General features: G+C 42.9%; 1 protein-coding gene across 6 annotated transcripts in view; it reads left to right on the top strand.

Annotated features, from left to right (window-relative positions):
* The window catches only part of KBTBD12 (kelch repeat and BTB domain containing 12), a 50,472-nt gene extending 38,742 nt beyond the window's left edge, over positions 1–11,730 (top strand). For 5 of the 6 annotated variants that reach the window (XM_021409257.1, XM_021409259.1, XM_021409256.1 and 2 more), the window contains one exon: positions 6,991–11,727. In XM_021409257.1, coding sequence (XP_021264932.1) covers positions 6,991–7,160 — 170 coding nt within the window. In that variant the 3' untranslated portion in view covers positions 7,161–11,727. Of the gene's footprint in view, positions 1–6,990 lie in introns of all 6 variants that reach the window. The other variant, XM_021409261.1, reaches the window with a different exon arrangement.

Raw genomic sequence — 12,045 nt, 5'->3', positions numbered from 1 at the left:
ATTTTATCAGCAATTGCTTTTGATGTGGAACTGCCTTTCTCTGAACTGGCTGTTCTGCCATCTTTCTCCAACACGGTTCATAGCAGAGAAGATAACATTTGCCGCTTCCCTACTCTATATGTTAAAATTCTGTGTGGGACCAGAGCTGCTCAGCCCAGATCTGCTATTTACTTATCACTGCCATCAAATAGAAATTCACTTTTTCACTCCAGGGGTATTACTGTCAGCAGAAGGAAAAGGGGAAGAGATGCCTCTGGCCTTGGAGCACAAGAATCTCATTTTTGTCTGCAGCTGTTAGATAGGTGATATGGTAACAGTCTGCTAGCTGTGTAACTCTGATTCTACAAAAAAAAAAAAGTATGCTTACCCCAGGTGTGCTTTCTGGCCTCTTCTTCCTTATTTACATAAATTGCAATCCATGTGCTGGAACAGCAGCAGCACTGCTTGCGGCAGCGCAGAGCTGGGTCGTAATTACTGTATTCCAGCTGAGCTAATGAGTTTGCATCTCCATGCCACCCTCTCCTGACAGTGGACTAGCTTAATAGTTATTTATTTTGACTAATCTCCCATAAAGGCTGTTCCCCTCAGCCTCATCCATTATGTGATTTAGATGGGGAATCGTTGTAATGCCTGTTTTTTTATTATAGTGGTTATGGTACATTACTGGAATCAAATTAAATCTAGACATTAAGAAGTCTGGCACGGTAAATACTAGACTTGTGAAGTTTGGGGGATGAGGGATTGGAAGTAAAGCTGTTTCTCCAGCACCTTCGCATGTTCCCAGCTAAATAAAGCAGAGGGGCAAACCCTGGGCTGCCGATCTGCAGCACTGCTTGCTTCCCTCAGTTAGAATTTACCAGGCAGTGATGAATAATTAAAGTTCTCCTGCCCACAGTTGTTACCATTTACATATGCATCCCCACCCAGGAAATGGTTTCGGGGTCCCTGCATTTCGCTCAGCACAGAAATCTGACACGCCACTGCTGTGTCTCTATGGGTCTGCCCCGAAAAATGCCACTTGAATTCTGTCCATTCTCTGAAGGGCTGCTCTGACACCTCTCCAGGGTGCTCCTTCCAGCCCTGTGCTCATTAGCTAGAAACTCACTGCAGTAAATAAGGCCAGTGCAGGTCAGGGAATCACTGGTGAGCAGCACCTGCTTGTTTCAGATCTAAATTCAGCCTTCTGCCTGGCTGTATTTGTAATTTGGTCATGCTCCTCACTAAGGTTCATTTATAGTTTATAAAGGGTTAATAAATGATTAATTGATATTTTAATGTATTTTAATTAATTGCTAAAGAGGTCAATAGGTTGTTTAGAAACATGGCTTACAGCCATGTATGACATCTTCCATTGTGTTCATAACTGCCTGTCATGCATACAGTCTAAACATGCTTTATATCACCGATTAATAATGTATCAGCCCATCACAAAGCATTTTGAAACAGTATCTTAATATGGTTGGAGACCAGTAATTCTTATTCTGATCTCCCAGCTTTTATTCCTATGAATGGTGCATTGACTCCAAGAGCACCGATCCTGCTCTGCTGTGACCCGCCATCCTGCCCTCAGCACCAGCAGGATCTGTGCCCCTAAGGCGGGAGGAGGCCTGGCCTACGAACAGTAGATAACTGGAAAGAGTTCAAAAGCTGAAGCAGCTGGATCAATCCCAAGAAAATCAGTTGAAATAACTGAATCAGAAGCTCCTTCCTGCCAGCCATTCTTTATTTATTTTAATTTTAATAAATATTGATTTGTGAGGGAATGGGTGGATCACAGATACAGTCCTGAAGAATTACACAGCAGAGCAAGAGGATAGAAGCCTTGTCTATGAGAGTGAATAGCTTACCTTACTCCATGGAGGTGCTTGGAAAACAGTGAGCTGCCATAGATGTAAATTCAGCTTTCGCCATGTCTGGTGGGGAACGCTGCCTTGGAACTCGGCATCCTGAAGGCGGGCCAGCATGTTAAACAGCCGAGCCAAGTTCCCTCTCCTGTGTATTCTCTGCCTGCTTCTGCCCACAGGCACGGATGATGGATGTGTGTGACCCCAGCGGGTGCGAGCGAGGCTGGTGGAGTTGGGGGCAGCTCGCGCGCTCAGATGGGATTGGAGGCCCCGGACTTGATGAACTTATTCTTTTTCCTTCTGCACACCAGGAACCAGTACATCTGGTGATAATGATCTAAATGCACTTTCTTCCCATTGTAACACAAACGTGTATTCCCAAGTCACCTAACTCTACATCATGTAATTATGAAAGCAGCTATTAGTGGCGAGGAAGATAAGTAGCAGAGGCTAATCCCACATGTTTAAAACCACCGTCTGCTCTCTGGTGCAGATAATGGCATGCAAAACCAGTTAGGAACTAGCACTGGAGGCTGAGCTGCTTCAGGACAGCTCTGGGGTGGCTGCTGGGTAATAAGGACCTGGGAATCTTTGGAAAGAGCACCCTGAGTATGCAGCTTTGGGGACTGGCAGGCACCTTGTGATGTACAAGTGCTTTTTCCATGGAAAGAGCAGAGCAGCTAGTTAGCAATTCAACCCCTACAGGTTTGATGGCTTTTTTCATAAATCAATTTATGGATAGAGAAGATAAAGCATGTTGGAGAGCTGTGCTGATGGGAAAAGAAAAGGTTCTGAGATGACGGTGAGGATGTCCCAAGGCAGATCTCATGGACAAGGGCAGATGTGACACCAAGACTACTTTAGGCTGGATATTAGGAAGAATTTCTTCTCAGGAGTGGTGAGGCAATGGCACAGGCTGCCCAGGGAGTGGTAGAGTCACCGTCCCTGGAAGTGTTCTTGAACCGTGGAGATGTGGCACTGAGGGATGTGGTCAGTGTGCATGGCAGGGATGGGATGATGGTTGGGCTTGGTGGTCGTGGAGGTCTTTTCCAACCTTCGTGATTGTGTGGTTCTATGATACACCCCTATTACTCAATGTGATTCTGTGCTGAGGTACCTGGTCCTGCTTTGAATAAACTTACTTAGCTACTGCTGGCCATACAACAATGGCTATGCCACGGCTAGGATGAAGGTGTGCTTGTCCAAAGCTAGTTTGGCTATCTATGCCCTGCACAGATGTGTGCAGAAGCACCACACCTTATGGAACATGCTCTCAGAATTTCCTTAACTTTTGTCCATACGATGGATGCTCATAGACTGATTGACATCAGTGGGCTCTTATAAGGAACAATTAAATACTTGGCCACATTTCAGCAAACTTGCTATAGGTTTAATTCCGATGAACCAAAATTCAGCATGGTTTTATTTGAGTCCAATGCTCTGGACACCAAACAGGCCATACAGTAAATTTCTTGGTATTGACTTACCAAAATAATTGCTGTGTGGTTAATAGTCCTCTCTGAGCTATAGATTTTCTACCTGTTAAGCATGTTGCTTCATTCTTCTGCGTCTACCTCTTTAATACCTTCTCCATCCCTAAACAATTCTATCAGAATATTCAATTCCCAGCAGGAAAGATACAAAAAAAACCCAACAACCAACCCAGAGTTGTAGTAGTAGTATACGCTGAAGAAAAGATGTTCCTCCTCCCAAACTCAATTTACGAATTGAATGAAGTTAAAAAAAAAAAAAAAAAAAGGCAGATCAAATATTTATAACATTGCCTGCAGTCATAGTGTGGGTCTTTCTGAGTGTGGTCCGTCCTGATTTATGGTCTATCCTTATTCAAATGACATGAGAAAGCATACAACATAAAAAAGTCAGGCTATATTAAAATAAAAAAATCCTTTGTAGAGAATAAATAGCCTTTTCCTTTCCTGAATAGGAAAAAGCCATAATGCTGTAAGTGCTGTTTTACTGTTTTTAAAGTGTTAGGGTTAGGTTTGTTCTACCTGAATGATTCTAATATAAAGGAGTTTAATGCTGAAAAACATCCTGTGAAGGAAGATTCTTAAGACTTTTCATCTTCTTGGGACTGAACAGTAATACGCAGAAAAATACAGCCTCATTTCATAGAAAGAAAAGATTGAAAGCACTTGGAAGGGAGTGAAATCCCTTTCTTAGGTAAGGTGGCTGCCTAGTAAGTGATGCAGAATGATGCTACGTGTGACAGGGAATTCTGTGGGGTGGCTTTTTAAACGGAGAATCTGTGTAATACAGCCAATTTCTTTTTGTAGCTGTCTTTTTCTCCTTTAAAATTGGCTGCAAAGCCATTGCCTTAAAAACAGACAAGCTCAAAAAAGATAAACAAATGAGGCAGAACGTGACATTCTTTGTACCTGGGTAAATTTTAAGCAGTTTGTTGGGATTAAAGCACAAATCCAACATTACAGTCTGGAATCAAAGGTGACAAACTTCCAGAATTGGTGACAAACTTCCAGAATTGGTGACAAATATTACCTTTCCTCTGTCCATACAAAGGGATTGTGGGAGGGGGAGGGGGGGCTCAAAGTTGAGGTGTTTTAGCCCATTTCTTATCTAAAAATGAAAGGATGTTTATCATGTTTTGAAGCATAACGATGTTGTGAGCAGTGCTTTTCCTTGCATGAACTTTCTTGTCCAAAGAGTGCTGCTTCCTTTCATAAGAAACAAGACAAGACTGGAGAAGTGATTGCTTCCTTTATTCCAGCACCGTAACCTTTTTATCTCCCATGGGTGAAGGGCTAGCTAACAGTCCACATGCTGGAAAGCAGAATTTGCAGAGGGGAACAAAACCAGCTACATTATCCCACAAAAAAAGGGAAACAAGGGACACCAAAGGTTGTGAGTCACCAGGGTCAGGAAAAAACACAGCGAGGCTTGGAAGGAAGGGTTGCTGAATCTGCCTTTGATGTTTTAATTATGATTTTCTCTGTAGTGTTGCAATCACCCACCAAAGATTTCAGACAGTTCCACTGTTTGATTTCTTTCCTCCGGTTGTCTCATTTTTGTCATGATATATGCCAAAGAAAATCCAGGCGTACAAATTTATTGCATAAAGGAGATGATCTAATAATAAACCCAAGGACTGGAGCCTCCTGTGTCACAGCTCAGGTCTGTTTGTCTTCATAGTTGCATCTTAGGAAAAACCTGCTCCCTGTCACAGGGTCATATGGACGCATATGAATTCTTCAGCACTGGCACATGCTTTTTGCTTAGGGGTTCAGTTGTGCCTTCTCTTCATGTGCTGTGGGGTTTTTTAGAGGTTTGCTGCCTTTTCCCATGGAAAGTTGCTGCCTTCCTACCTATTCTCCTATACTTAATGAACCACTCAAGTGCCATGAGCAAACCATCGCGACTATTGTTTCACTTTCTGTGAGCAGAAGAAAGGAATGGAACTACTCAGATGAGGCCGAATTCTGAGATCTTATCCTAATTTTGCTCAAGCAAGCTCCCAGAGATCTGTGAAGGTCCACAGGGCTTAGGCCAACAAAAACATTGCCACAGTTCCGACACAGTTGAGGGGAAAACACGTATGGGCTGCAGTGCAGAAACTTGTGCTGTACTCCTTGTTCAGGTGAGAGAGGTGGGGAATGGTTGGTGAGTGGTTTCCTCAGGTAAATGCATGACACAAATTTCCAAAAAGCCAAGAGATCCTCAGTTGCCGCAGGTCCTGCATGTGCACAGAAACATAGATGTGCATCTAAATAGCTCAGCAAGGAAAAAATTCCAACAGTGGAATGAGTCTTATTTTCCCCATGTGATCTCCCCACATCCTGGAAGTACTTGTAGAGAAGCTCTAGGGGTGTCTAAATCCCATGGCTCTACGTCACTGCAACATCAGCACCAATTTTGCTCAGAACTTAAACCACAGTAACATCATCTAGGGGGTTGTAAACCACGAGGATGCTGTCCTCTAGAGGAATCTGTGGTCTGTTTCCAACACAAAAAGCAATATATGCCTGCAGATACTCTTTTGTGTTTCACTCTTCTTTTATTTGTCAATGCTTTCGCTGTCAGTTCCACAGAAGGGCAGTATCCAAATGATGGGATGAAGCCACTAGATAAGGATTGTTTTTGAGGTGGTATAAAAAATAATAAGAAATCATAGAAAAGATCTGAATGGGGATCTCAGTGTGGACCCTTCACAGTTTATTCTGTCACAAGCCTTTCAAGACTCAAAATGGTGTTGAATACACAATGTTTCTTGCTGTGATGGTTCCTACCCTGGTACCCGTGAAGTATTTCTTCTTGGCAGTCTTTGAGACCTGGCTCCTAGAAAATCTGTGCAAAGATTCATCAGAAAGGGAATGAAGCTAAGAGCAAAGCATGTGCATGTCCTCATCTCAGAGTAAGAAAAGTTTAGATGAAGGTTACTTGCTGCAAGAAAGCAACTTTATGAGGAAAAAGTGGGCAAAAACAAAAGATGCCTTTTATTCTTAGGAAATAGCTTGGATTTGAATAACAACATTGCTGGAGAGTTCAAGCAAATAAAGATTTTTCCTTTCCACGAGAAGTTTAATACAGCACTGTTGGTTGACGGTTACAGTTCTCTGCTACATGGCGACACTTTCATTATTTTTGTTAGTAAAAAGCTGCTTGTCTAAGATTGGCTGTGCTTTATTGGCAAAGAAAATGATGCAGTGCATGTAGGCATGTTGTTAACAATAGGCGCTATGTCTTACAGTGAACATTTGACACTTGATTGCATAATGAAATGCCAGCTGCATGCTCCTAGCAAGGTGGGGAACCTTAAGTTACTATCTGCTGTTCAGAGGATGAGTAGTGAATACACCGTGTAGGTTTCCATCTACACCAGCTTGTTTGCTATATATTGGCACTGCTTTTGACACAAGAAGGTGTGGCCTCAAGTTGTGCCAGGGGAGGTTCAGGTTGGACATTAGGAAGAAATTCTCTTAGTGTGGTGAGGCACTGGCACAGGCTGCCCAGGGAGGTGGTGGAGTCACTGTCCCTGGAGATGTAGCTGTTGGTACCACAAAGTACCTTTTCAATGTCACCCTTTAAAGAACAGTAATAACACTTTTACAAACCTCTTTGACCCTGTTTGGCTGCAATTCTGATTCCTGCTGTTGCTTCTGCATTTCAGCTCGTCACGAAGTCATCACCAAAGAGATCCTCGAGTTGGATACATGGGAGAACCAGTGGAATGTGGTGGCCATCAATGTCCTCATGCATGACAGCTATGATGTTTGCCTTGTTGCTAGGCTGAACCCACGAGATCTTATTCCTCCTCCTCCTGATTTAGTGGACCAATAGATGTTCAGTGGCTCTTCGCTTCCAGATTCTGCAGAAAGAAGAACTTGGAGAGACAAATGCTGTATTGGCTCTGGATGGAGCCAATGGCTCCATTCTCTCCACTGGCTAGGTGCCATGGAGAGAAGCCTGCACCACAAGCTTAAGGACAGAATTGCCTTCAAAATGTGCTTCTCAGATGATGCTTAATTTGCTAGCACTGGTACTCTGGATTTCTGTGATTGAAAGCTGAATTTGCCAGCCTTGTCTTTTGGTCTGCCACTTGGCTGTGTAAGCTGCAGTCTAGTGGTACAGCCTAGGTGTGCATCTGGGGCCTATGCCTTAGGCATAGAGGCAGCCTGAGGCTCACCTTGCAGTAGAGCACCACGTTTGAAGGAAAGCTCCAGCCAGGAGAAACCCTCCTTTACTGGTCAACCCACTGAGTTCTTCTAGTCTACCGAGGGAGCTAAGAAATATCTGAAGTCAGCTGGTGCAAACCAGTCTGGCTGTACCAAAGCGACAGACTAATTGGCTGTTGCAGGAGCAGAGGGAAGATGGAGAAGAGCATTTGTTTGTTTAAACAAAAGGAAAGCATTAGCCAAGGTTCATTAGCCAAGTACACTAGCTACTGCAAACATTATCTAACCCACTGTCAGGGCATCCCTTCTTTGGCAGCAGAGCTGAGGCTGTGCTGGTAGAAATCTGCTCTTCTGGCAACAAGTCACAAATTAGTCTTCCTTTGGTAATCCTGCACCAAAGATGAGAAGAAGCTTAAATTTTCACGTAGATCCTACCTGTCATGAGGCAGAAACTTGTGTGGTCAGATGGAGAAGGGGAGGTAAAGTAAAATAAAATAAATGAGAAATAGTGTTAGCTGTATATCAGCTCTGCATCTCAGAGAAAGGATAAAAACACCAGGCATTTAGAGTTTATGTAAAGTAGCTGGTTTTATATAAGTAGCTTTAATGAAATAACATAGGGCAAATTCTGTACCAATGGAATTGGCTATAATTACTGTGAAGAGGAATAATTCAAACAGTGTTTCTTAAAGCAGTTCTAGCCTTTCTAGGGCTTGAATGCAGTGGGTTAGAAAGACGGTGAATTGTTACCAGTAGAGCTGTCTTAACTGAGCTACCAATAACTATTCATCATCCCCTGGTGCCTACATCACAGAATGCATGTGAGTGATTGCCTGGGCAGTGTGGACAGGAGAATTGGAAACTTCAGTTGTGTTCTTGGGCTGAAACTGCAAATGACAGACAGTGAATGTCAGAGGCAAACATTGTAAGAGTAAGCTGTAACATAGCAGAATAACTCACAGTCAGCAAGAAGTTGTTTTTTATGGTTACAAAAGCAGTAACAAAACTGGAAGGAAATAATTGGCAAAGAAATGAGGGAATCCATCAGGTAGGTCATCTGTAGTCACTTGCAGGATTTGCACTTCAGAGCACCTCCATTTTCTTTTACAATCACGTATTAGGCTACAAAAATGATAGCGTTTTTTTTTACTTGCAATGTTTATTGCAGATGGAGATGGAGAGGATGACCCAAAAGCCCTTCCCCAGTCCTGACTTTTCTGATTCATGATCTATTCTTTAAAATATCCGATGAGAATATTAATCTGTCATATGAAAACAATTAGCAGGAAGGTCACTGAAGTTTACCTGATAACTGTTATCACGTGCTGAGGACTGCTCAGACAGTAAGGGAGTTGGTGGGAGGAACTGAGGAAAACATGCAGAAGAGGAGTGAACTATGAGCCAAAAAACTGATCTCTTCTCTCCCTTTGTTTCCTGGGCAGAATGAATGTCACAGCCTAAATGCAGACACTTGTGTTTGGAGCAGTTCCATGTCAGCCAGTCATTTTGTTTTCTTTGTGGATGTGTGGGTTGTTATCTGTCCAGAGGAGAGTTGTAACAAATGAGTCTCAGCCACTCTGGTCACAAAACACTATTATAGATATAAGACTGAAGAAGTGAAAAAATATCTATTTAAATATGTTTTTAAACAAAAGCAATAGATTGTTTTCCAACTAATCATGCAATATTGGAAACTTTTAAAACTTATTCCTGTGAAGTATAGGCAATAATTTCTCTGCAGAGCTCTCAAGCCAGCAGGGAGCAATGCTTGAAGAGCAGCTCTCAGCCAGACTGCGGAGTGTTTCCTTGTGAGTACTCCAAATTCTCCAGCAGTACCTACTGATATTCTGTCACCTTTTTGGTTTTCTTCATGCACCACTGAAAAGCCACTTGCCCTTGTGTGCATGGAGCATTGCTTTTCTTCTGCCTGCCTGGCCTGGCTGTTTACAGGACTCCACCACAGACCACCACTGTATATCTAGCAGGGAGTTGTTTTCTTCTTGTTTGAATATCTAGAACAGAAGAACAGTCAGACCAATTTAGATTCCAACTTCTTAACGTTGTGTGGACCCCACTTAGTTCATTGTTCGCCCCTGGGGCGACTACAATTTCTAAGCTAATAGTTGGAAAGGAAAGCTTGAGGGAAGGAAGGAAGAAGCAGAAAGCATGTTTATTGAGACGTACCAACGTGAGCCAAAATCCTTCCAAGAGTACGTGAATGTTGCGTGTCTGATACATTCATGGATAATCTCACATTCCTCGGAAAGCCGTTAAGAGCCTTAATTTCTTCTATTACGAATCCTAATGTAAGAATATTACAGAATATGCACTCTCCAAGCTTGTGTGCTTCACTGAAATAATAGTTTACTTCAGACACTTTCTGGCTGAGCAGCAGTTAGTTCAGCCTTTAATCAAGGCTGCCTTGACATCATCCATAATTCTAAAATGTGAACAAAGCAGTGCTGGCAAGCCATGTGCTGTGTGAATGAATGGGGGGATTATTAAGCAAAGACACGCGCTTCAGTTTCACTTGAAACACTGAAGTACATCACTAGTTGCCAACTATGAATAAAAAAATGTTGGAGAGGTTACTGGTCACGTGGTGCATTAGGAGTGAAGAAAAAAATGAAATGCTATGAAAAGCTAATTGAGGCTCTCCATTTTTATCCCTGTTAGTGTTTTATTTTGAAATTCTCTGTGCACAGCTGATTTCATAAGGATTCCTGTGGGTCTCTAATCTCTGTTTGCATCCATGAGGTCACAGGAGCTGCCTCCACGTGAACCCTCAAGCATCTGACTGCATTCTCACATGCCACTACCGTGATGGCTTGTGGCTCAGTCGCTGCCCGTGCAAGGCAAACACACGCACAATTTCCTTGTGTGCAACACTGAAATGTATGGAGAAGGTTCTGGATTGTGTTCCAGCTGTATTTTGCCATTCAGGATGTCTCAGCTTGTCAGCAGAAAATTGCCTCAATGCATACAGAGCTGTTGGATACAGCGCTCCCAGGTATGTTCCAGGCAAAACACTGAGGGAGATTAAAACTGAGCCCCCAGCAACAAAACTTAGAGCTGCTCCCTGAATGTTATGCACAGAGAAGCCAAGGTGGGTGCAATGATGCTCCCACTGCTTCCCAGGGAGAATTCAAGATGTAAAAGGATTCTGCCCTGGATCTTAATCTTACATTTTTCCTCTACTCAAAGTGTGTATTGAGATTCCTGATCACCTGAAAAGCAATGAAAGCAAATGCTACAATAATATATATGTATGTATATAAAATTGTAAAGTATATTTATGCAGGTCTGCATTGTTTTTCTGCTGATCTGGAAGTCGATGACATTATTTTAACGTGGATTTACCAAGAGATTACTAGCTTAGCTGTAGCAATGAGGTCTCTTTCATAGGCTGCTCTCCTAATGGATTATGGAGCTCCTCTGAAAATTTGTTTCATGAATCATAATGCTTTGAATCCCCAGGTCAGAATTTCAGCTGCTCTTTGTGCATTTCTGTGGCTCTCCCTACAGCTTTTCAAGTGGACTGTAGCTGTGGCTTCAAAGAAAAGCTATTTCACCCCCAGTTGTGCTCAGCTGGAACTAGTACGTTTGCAATTTACAATCATTTGACATATTGAGGTTGAAAGCAAAGGAAATATTGGAAAATGGAGAAAATATACATTGAGCCTATACAGAAGTACACTTCCTTCTTTTCCATGTGCTGACTGCCCTGCCTGGGTGTCTGATGGAAAGATTTAATAACGACCCCTGACTGCAGCCATGGCAAAGGCCACGCTGGGTTATGTGTTTGTGCTGCTGGAGCAGAGAGTCGGCACTGTGCTGAGCTGTGCTGCCTTGCCAGAAGAAATTACCTTCAAACAAAAATGTGTTTAAGTGTTCCAGGATGTATACTTGTATGCGTTTTCTATACATATGTATAACATTATTTTTGGAAGTTCTTTACTGACAGCAGCAGAATCCCTTTTTAACACTTACCTGGCAACCTGTCTTCTGCATAGCTCATCAAAATACTTAAAATAAAGTTCTGTTCTTTAAATATATGGAACTATTCCCAGCCTCAAATCAAAAAAAGAAGCTTAAATTCCTTGCTGAGCTAAGGAACGGTTGGGGAAATCTTTTAGTCCTGGCCAATGTCTTCTTCCTTCCCCAAATCTTTTGCTGGCTGTAGTCCATTCAGAATCCTCCTGAACGTTTTGTGCAGGTCTGTTCTGTTTCCCTTTACTTTCCCTGCTCCTGCCTCAGCCCATCCACTCCTTCTTTTCCCCTTTGCCTCCCCAGAAGATGGGAACAACCACTTGGGGCATTTGCCAGGATCCTCAGGGGCCCATTACTCCAGGAACAAACCGACTCTGAAGGATGGAAGACGACCATACCAGGCCTCCAACCCAAGCTGTGTGGCTCAGACTCATTGTGAACACTATCTATCGTCTTTGCAACATCTCTGCTTTCTGGCTCAGACCCAGCTGGGCAGGCAGGTGACCCCTGCTCTGTTTGCTGCTGTCTTGCAGCATGATGCTGCTTAGTTTGACGTGAAA

Source organism: Numida meleagris, chromosome 11 (assembly GCF_002078875.1).
Source record: "Numida meleagris isolate 19003 breed g44 Domestic line chromosome 11, NumMel1.0, whole genome shotgun sequence".
Lineage (NCBI taxonomy): Eukaryota > Metazoa > Chordata > Aves > Galliformes > Numididae > Numida > Numida meleagris.
The sequence above is the reverse complement of the archived record's forward strand: the minus strand, read 5'-3'. Positions and strand labels throughout refer to the sequence as shown.